The 8,828-nt window shown below is 28.2% G+C and overlaps 1 protein-coding gene across 4 annotated transcripts; it reads right to left on the bottom strand.

Moving 5' to 3' along the window:
• Positions 1 to 595: 595 nt before the first annotated feature.
• LOC149891007 (uncharacterized) lies at positions 596 to 5,635 on the bottom strand. 4 transcript variants are annotated; one of them, XR_016450386.1, is made up of 3 exons: positions 5,366 to 5,611; positions 1,516 to 2,528; positions 596 to 917 (listed from the first exon to the last, which is right to left on the bottom strand). XR_016450386.1 is itself a non-coding variant. In XM_090080747.1 (3 exons), exons 1-3 carry the CDS (start codon positions 5,517 to 5,519, stop codon positions 2,084 to 2,086), a joined length of 396 nt encoding a protein of 131 aa, XP_089936873.1. In that variant the 5' UTR covers positions 5,520 to 5,635; the 3' UTR covers positions 596 to 2,083. The 4 variants fall into 4 exon arrangements, 3 of the variants coding, with proteins under 3 accessions (XP_089936873.1, XP_089936874.1, XP_089936872.1); XM_090080747.1 differs by having other exon boundaries at positions 596 to 2,109; positions 2,313 to 2,528; positions 5,366 to 5,635; XM_090080748.1 differs by having other exon boundaries at positions 2,313 to 2,528.
• Positions 5,636 to 8,828: the final 3,193 nt, after the last annotated feature.

Here is an 8,828-nt window from a genome sequence, read left to right as displayed (position 1 = left end):
GGTTAACGACCGCTATTAAATTTTTGAAACCTTCGATCTATTAGTCATGGTCCAGCAAACAATCATTTTCCCGAACTTTTTTTTTTTCTAATATGTGATCTTCAAAGAACTTCTTTTTTTTTTCTAATGTGATCTTCAAAGAACTTCTTTTTTTTTTCTAATATGTGATCTTCAAAGTATTTTTGAAGTGCACAAATAGTGGACGAGTAGGTGGACAAAATGAGGAAAATTTTAGTTGTCTAACCTCTATAACTTGCTTATTTTTAGTTTCTAAATATATTAAGCGATGTTTATTGTTAGTTAATTTACGTTAAATCCGTTAGTAATGTTGATTCGGAGCATTTAAATATTGCAATTTAAAAAAGTTATCATTATATATAAGTAATTTCAGTGCTCAGGTGATTTAAGGCCAGTCCAAATTCTTATGGTAGTTCGTCCTACCTTCTACAACTCCTTTTTAAAAAAAAACTGTTTTTGAAAAATTGTTGTCTAAGCTGAATAATAATTAGCAAAAGTTGGGCTAAGTTAAAAAAAATATTATTGACAAAAATATGGTGGATGACGCATTTTGTCCTTAAACTTAAAGATGAATGTTTAAAGAAATAAGGGTTTAAATTGTTAAGCACAACGTTTCTAGTTATCTACAAGCTAAAAGACATCGATATTGAATTATATTGTTTTTTCATACTTTGATTCAGAAGGTAGGGTAGAAAATCCGACATTTAATAATTTCTTTCAACGACGTACAATGAAGTGTCGAGAACTCGGCAATACTTAGCGATTTTGATTTGAAAGGCTTTTTGATGACCGCATAAACAGAATGGTTTCTGGAGTAGGTACAAACGGCGGGGCGGAGCGGATCAGCGGGGCGGATCATTTAAACGGTACAAACGGCGGGGCGGATCATTTAAACGGTACTAAAGCGAGTTATATTTCATTAAAAAAAACAAATCAGATATAGTTTAAATTCACTAACGATATAATATTTAGAAGGAATTTGCATATTACAATTTTATTAAACGACAAAAAAAAAGTATATAAGTTTATAATATCTTATAAATTTTATGAACTCAAAAAACAACGTGATCCGCCAATTTGTATCAAGTGATCCGCCAATTTATATCAAGTGTTCCGCCAATTTATATCAAGTGATCCGCCTAATATTATGATTATTTGAATCAAACTCCTTTAATTTTAACGATTGTTTTACAAAAAAACAACGTGATCCGCCAAATTATATCAAGAGATCCGCCAAACTTTATGAAGTGATACGCCTAATATTTTGATTGCTTAAGTCTAACTCTATAAGCTTTAATGATAGTTCTACCAAAAAACAAAGTGATCCTCCAATTTATATTAAGTGATTCGCCTAACATTTTTATTGTTTAAATGAAACTCTGTAAAGTTTAATGATTGTTCTACAAAAAAAACGTGATCCGCCGATTTATATCAGGTGATCCGCCTACTGTTGTCATCGGCCAGAGTGAATGTTTATGCTTAAAAACAAAATCTTACTTGAAATTCTTTTATTCAATTGCTTATTAAACTGCTTACTCATCAAAATACTCTTCTTATCATAAAATTCTTTCTCTTCTTAAAAATCCTCTTTAATTCTCTTAAAAATTCTTTTCTCTTAAAATCCTCTTTAAATCTCTTCTTCTAACAAAAACTCCAACTTCCTAGATTCTTTCTTTTTTTTGAGCTTTTATAGTTTTTGCTTGTTTTCCAGTTGCGATATCTTTTCATTTATTTATATGGCAGGTTGATAAGTCTTCATGTTTACGTCTTTTCTCAGTTGTTGTTTTTAACTTAATTCTTTTTGCTTTATCATTTATTGATGTGAAGAGTGGACGAGTCATCTTGTATGTGTCTTTTCTGATCGTTGTTTTTAACTTTTCTTATTATCGCTTTATCATTTACGAGTCTTCGCGTTTACATCTTTTCTCAGTTGTATTTAACTTTTCTTCTAACGTTTTATCACATATTTATGTGAAGAGTTTATGAAACTCTGTAAAGTTTAATGATTGTTCTACAAAAAAAAACGTGATCCGCCGATTTATATCAGTTGATCCGCCTACTGTTGTCATCGGCCAGAGTAAATGTTTATTGCTTAAAAACAAAATGTTACTTGACAGTGTAAAAAAAACTCAAAGCAAAGTTTGGAATGAAAAAGAGAGGGGGCTACACAACATGAATTTTAATTAAATATTATTAAAAGATTTTATTTAAAGTAGGTTTTATTTAGTAGTAAACTTACGTAAAACTTTTAAAAGAAAAACAAAAACCATTATCAAAATGCAAGATATATTTACCATGAGGAACTAAAACTGCAAGGTTGTGGTTACCAATGTAATGGGTAACAACAAGATCTGTCCGACTCAGATCACAGTACACAAACTTCTGGAAATCATTTGAAATTCCTGTTGGTGTAACTGCGGCAAAACGGATCTTTGTGTAAAGTGGCAAAGCCCGAGGAATTTTACTGGACCCATTTTGCTTCCACCTATACCCATCTGCCCGCCAATCATCTAAAAAAAAGTAATAATAATAATAATATATATATATTTATATATACACACACATTTACATTGCATATACAATAAACAACCACAATATTTACATGCAACATCACTTGGCAACAAATAAGGAGAATTTAAACTTTTGCGTGAACTAAAAAGAGCATGATTTAACAACTCATCAATTGTATAGTTAGTAGGTTCCACAGTATAAAATAAAAATAGATATGGCAGGCAAAAAGGTGGATATTGCTGGAATTATTGGAATTGCTTTATACATGGAGAACAACTTCACATCATATAAATTAAGTGAAAGTAATCAGGACAACCAAAATTGTTGAGTAAAAAGAGCAAAAATATAAGCAAACAAACAAAGTTCAAAACATGCAGAGGTAATAATAAAAAATACAGCTGAGAACAAACCAAGTTTATACCAAGGTATGAATTCCTTATAAACAAAACAGAAAATTTATGGAACATATTCAGGGTGTTAGCTAGCCTAATCATTAGCCAAATGCCACCGAGTATACTGTAGAATTCCCAATGGGTTTAAAGTTTCCAAAATTCAATACCTCTTTTTTTTTTTTTTTTAGTAGTAGTAGTGGTAGTGGTAGTGGTAGTGGTAGTGGTAGTGGTAGTAGTAGTAGTAGTATAGTAGTAGTAGTAATCTTAGTTGGCCTCATTTTACGATTTGCCTAGCTCTGGCGCTACAAATTTTGCCCTCATGTTACAATATTTTGCCTGCGTAACAATATTAAGTTACACAGAATGTTCTCATCTTACGAATCTGCCCTTATGCCACAAAATGTGCATAGCATGAGAGCAAAAACTGCACTCATGTTAAGCTACATAGTAACATCAGGGCATTTGTCATAAAACTTATTTATTTTAAGATAAACGATTAAGCAAGCAAATTGGTCAATTTAAACATGGCAAAGTTTGATGTATTAGTGGAATGATTAAGATTGATATAGTAATAAATTTAGATTGATAATATAGTTAGAACAATAACATATTAATAAATAATATTCATGTTGAACATTTATGTAATAATATCTAAAATAAATTGAATAATGATATTGACAATATATTAATTAATTAAGATTGATAATAAAGTTAACTAATACCTTAATCTAACTTTATTATCAGCAATAAACACAAATTTATTGCTACCTAGGTAGTAATTAATCTGTGTTTATTGTTAAACCAACAATGTTATTGAACTTTTTGTTGACTAATCATACTAATTAATAATACCTTTGAGGTCCTCATTGATGTAAGTTCTATGTTTTTTTGGTACTATAACTAATAAAGATTTACAGAGATAAAGAATAGAATCAGGAGTAATAAAGTAGCAAGCATGGTAAAGAGATACAACCTTAGCAGATGGTTAAGATCAGAAGTAAGATTTGATCCTAGAAGTCAAAGGGTAGATGACTCATTCAGTGCATTACTGTTCATAAATATAGGAAGACTAGATTTTTGTGATAAGGATTCCCCAAAAAAAATTTAGTCTTATCTGAGTTAGAGATAATTCTCTATCAAAGAAAGAAAAAATATTATAATTTTATTTTCATTGCAAAATTATAAGTTTAATTTTATAAAAGTTTTGAAAAGTTATAACTTTGAAAATATGTCTCACCCATTTTAGGGCTAGAAGTTTGGGTTACATGAGGGCTTCGAACCGGAATTATAGATATATTCCTGTTTATCATAAAATATATTCCTGGCTAACACCTCAACATTGCCACAAGTCAACAAATGTAAACAGTTTCAAGAACAAATTAGACAAATATTTAGCATTAAAAAAATTAACTTAATGAGTTTTACTAGTAATAAAAATTTTTAATACTAATAAAAAGTATAAAAAACTTAAACAAAAATTACTTTTGGTCTTAAGTCTTCTAAGTAGTTTTTGTTTTTATTAATATATACCTATATTATCAAAAGTGAGTTGTCAAAGTGAGTTTCTAATTCACTCACTGTTAACACATAGCTATGTGTTAACAGCAAGTGAATTAGAAACTCACTTTATATACTACTACTAAATTATATTTTATATACTACTACTAAGTTATATATACTACTAATAAATTATAATTATAATTATAATAATAATACACATTTTATATACTACTACTAAATTATAATAATATTTTTAATAATATAGCAGTTACTATATTGTTATAATTTATGATTGTTTTTAGGCAAGTACAATGAAAGCACATTGGTGCTCACATTTTAAAATCATAACACAGATACTTTTAAACAGCATGTATAAAAAAGGTCATTTAAAAATCTGCAGATTATTTTCTATAGCATGTCTTACACTGACATAATATAAAATAGACACAAGCATGTAAGTTTGTTATGGAGCCATTTTACAATAATAAATAAATCTTCAAATAAATTATAATAGGAAAGACAATTTTTAGCTTCAAAAAAATGTTGCATATTAAATGACATCTTGAAAATATTCAATATAATGTTAAATGACATTTAGAAGTCCTTTCATATTTATTAATAAGATATCTTGCTTTACTATAGCATAGCCTTAAGCAAAGGATAAACTATGCCTAAGTAATGTTAGATTTTACTTTAAACATATTAAAAGAAACAAAGCTATATACAGTCTTGTAGACTACATGTAGGCTACAGTCTACATTGTAGATTGCAGGTATAACTTCTTTAAATGTGTTTAAAGTATAACTTTACTTTAGGCATCGTAATTGATTTTTACTAGCATAATCCAAAAACTATGCTATTTACTACATTATACTATTTTAGTATACAAATATATTTAAAAAATACAAATACTATACAAATGCACTGAAATATTGCTGCCTAACCTTTTTCATGATTCACTTGAATGGCATAAACTTCGCCTGCTTTAGGATTGTTGAGTGTAGTTGTTCTATCTTCATTATTGCTCTTGGCGATAAGATTTGCAATAACCTCTATTTTAAGGTGCTTTATGCAACCTATCAAAACAGGCACAGCCATTTGCTAAAAAGTCATCATAAAAATATTTAGCAATATGTTTGTTCAGGTTGAATTCGTTTGCAGAAATTTAACTATTAAAAGTGCCGTGTCACTTGAATGATCCGCTCCGCTGATCCGCCCCGCCCCGCCGTTTGTACCTACTCTGGTTTCTGTCGGTGGAAGTTATTCGTAATAAACAAAATAGAGCGTGTGGTCACCATATATACATATAAATACACATATTTATATGTATATATAGTGTTAATACAATTTATTATTTTTAATTGGTATTTAGAATTAAATAAATTTGGTTAATAAGTTTGCTCATTTGTTTTTATAATTTTTTAAAAGGTACTTATTTTTATGTCTGCATTTAGAAATAAGTTCAGTTTTTTTTATTTAGTAAATTTTCTTGATCTAAATAAGTAATAATTTCAAACTTTTTTGTTGACAAAACATACATTTTTGAGATATGTTATTATAGGTAGGCGCAGTTTTTAGGATAGACCAGTTTAATTTAAAGTTAATATTTTTTTCTTTTAGTTGCCAAATATATTTTGACAGCATAGTCTCTTTTGAGTACTTTTCATGATTTTTTTTATTTTTTAATGTAGTTGATGAAACTTCCTGGTCAAACAAATCAATTACTATTTTACAATGCTTACTGTATAACTAAAAAAAAATTATTTACAAGTATATTTTATAATTATATAGAAATGTGATTTATTTTACTATAGGAGGATGGATCCTGCTTAAATACAACACATTGAAATTTGACTGATAGCATGTTTAATTTGTATAGTAAAGATAAATAAAACTGGAGAAAATAAAGAAAAAGAAAATGTTTATTTAACAAGAATGAAAATATTGCGAGAAAGAAAAAGATCTAGATTTAAAATAAATAAATTAATAAAATCAGCAGTAGTGTTTAGTAGACTGTTGACACAACGAATTTAACCGATTTGTTTGGAAGAAATAGAAATCGATTTATTAAATTCTTTTGTAGTAAAATTATTATTATTCGAAATACATTATAAATCAATGACAACAAATGCATGGTCATTAGTTGAATTAACAAGTAATTTACATAAATTTATTAAAAGCAGCTAAATAAGTTTAAAGATTATGGCAATTGTTGAATGTTTATATACATCAAAATGAATTGGAAAAACCTTTGAGATTGGTTTTAAAAACATCCTTTGTGATATTATTGGAGTAATAGTTTATATTCTAGTAATAAAGTTTTGTTAAATAGGATATGATTTGTATTGATTATCATTATTTAATTTATAATTTTTTATTCATTTTATTTTAACAATAAACATCCAGTCAATTGATTTATTAATTTTTTGTTTGTTTAGATATTATCTAGATTATCTATCTATCTATCTATCTATATATATATATATATATGTATATATATATATATATATATATATATATATATATATATATATATATATATATATATATATATATATACACATACATATATATACTTGCTGCCAGTTTCTCTTTTTTCAGAATCGTCAAGAAGTTTTTCTATTTTCTTGTTCTTTAAGAACATTGAGCACTTTCTATTTTCTATGTTATGTTTTGAACATTGAGCACTAATTTAGTAAAATACACTAACATAATTTACATCCAACTTAAAAAATCTATTGCAAATAATAAGTATTCAAGATTTGAATAATAAATAATGTGGTTTGTTATAAATCATTATATTATATACTAATTCATAACATGTTATGAACTCATGGTATATACTTAAAAAATTAGAAAACTTTCTTGTCGGACTTTTTTAGTTACCGCTTTATTATAAGCGTTTAGAAAAATCCCGCGGGATCTGAACGGCACAATTTTACGTCACCCTCAGATAAACGAAACAAACCCGAAATTTACGGCCTTAAACTACATGAGTGAGATGAACGTTCTGTGATATTTTATTTGCATCTTTGTAGTCAAAAAAGCAAATTGCTACAAGGTTATTTTAGTGTATTAAGAGGTAAGACAAAGCATATTGTTTTATGAATTTGTCATTTTTTGTTATCTTGGTAAAGCTTTGAAAATCACGTATTAGAAAAAAAAAATTATGGGAAAATAATTGTTTGCTGGACTATAATTGATGATTGACCTGGATTGACATGTGCTTTTTAAAATGTATTTGGGCTTTAGGGTATTTAAATCGAGTTTCCATTGATTGCTTGTCCTCATAAATCCTCATTCTTATTTTATATATGCTTTAATTTAATAAATCCGTTGTTCGCGCGGAATATATATTATAATATCAACCTCCCAGTGGGCACGGCGATGTTGGTTTAACGTTTAGGCGACGTCGAGTGCGACATCGCATTAACGTTGGAAATGGAAAGTTAGATCGACGTTAATATGCGATGTTATCGCGATGTTTTACGCCGTTTTGGCGTTTATTTAACATCGCAACTCGATGTTAATTTTCGACGTCATTCTCACATTGGTGCGATGTTGACTTTACGTTGGCGACGTCGCTAACCTAAAACTAACATCGAACCGACGTAAGAATGACGTCGATGCCCACTGGGCTGTAAATAAAATGTATATACCACTAAGATAACTTTTTTATTTTAGGTTTAGTTTTATTAAACCTAGACATTCAAAATTTTTCACAAAGAAAACAATTTTGGCATTTACAAAAAAATTTTTACTGAAGATATATTCGAAATTATTTAGCCTAAAATTTCTGAATTTAAAGATGTTGATACTAAGCATGCTGTTAAGCAATTTTACCTGTATCAAGGAAAATGGAAATCTGTTGACTATACTGTCTAAAGTTTTGAAAAGAAGTTTGTAAATTGGCTTAATTAATAATTCATTTTTAGAAAAACAGATGAATAAATCTTTGTCAGAAGTACAAATAAATATGGTTAAAAACCAGTGAATTTTGATAATTCTTTTAATAAAACTAAGCTTTTGTGAATCTCATTCATCTAATAAATTGCTTTTTGCTATCAAGAAGTTTTCTAGTGTTTCAAATACAGGTAAAGTAAGGAAACAGTCAGCAAATGAAGCTCTGGCTTTAATAATTGATGCCCGTTTGACAAAATCTTCCAATCAATTGATAAGAAATGGAATCTTGGAGAAAGAATATAATACTTATCCCACTTACAATGATCCAAGGGATGCAAAGTTGAAATGTTATCCTGCAAGTATAACATTTGAGGACTATTCAGCTTCAGTTCATTTGAAAGATTTAATGATTCATAGTTTACAAAGAATCTGTGCAGTTCAAGAACCTGTGCTTAACGACTTGATTATGAAAGACAAAGCAATAACAATAATGAATCTCACGTG

This window comes from Hydra viridissima, unplaced genomic scaffold (assembly GCF_058129835.1).
Source record: "Hydra viridissima isolate aposymbiotic clone 2 unplaced genomic scaffold, HvirCarnegie_v1 scaffold_3, whole genome shotgun sequence".
NCBI lineage: Eukaryota > Metazoa > Cnidaria > Hydrozoa > Anthoathecata > Hydridae > Hydra > Hydra viridissima.
Note: the sequence above shows the minus strand (reverse complement) of the source record. Positions and strands in the feature narration are given on the sequence as shown.

What these genes read in the sequence shown, in the direction of transcription:
- LOC149891007 (XM_090080746.1), bottom strand. Translation starts at nt 5,519, where the DNA reads ATGGCTGTGCCTGTTTTGATAGGTTGCATAAAGCACCTTAAAATAGAG. An exon ending in TCAAGTGAATCATGAAAAAG is followed by an intron (nt 2,529 to 5,365) that starts GTTAGGCAGCAA and finishes ACTTTTTTTTAG; the next exon opens with ATGATTGGCGGGCAGATGGG.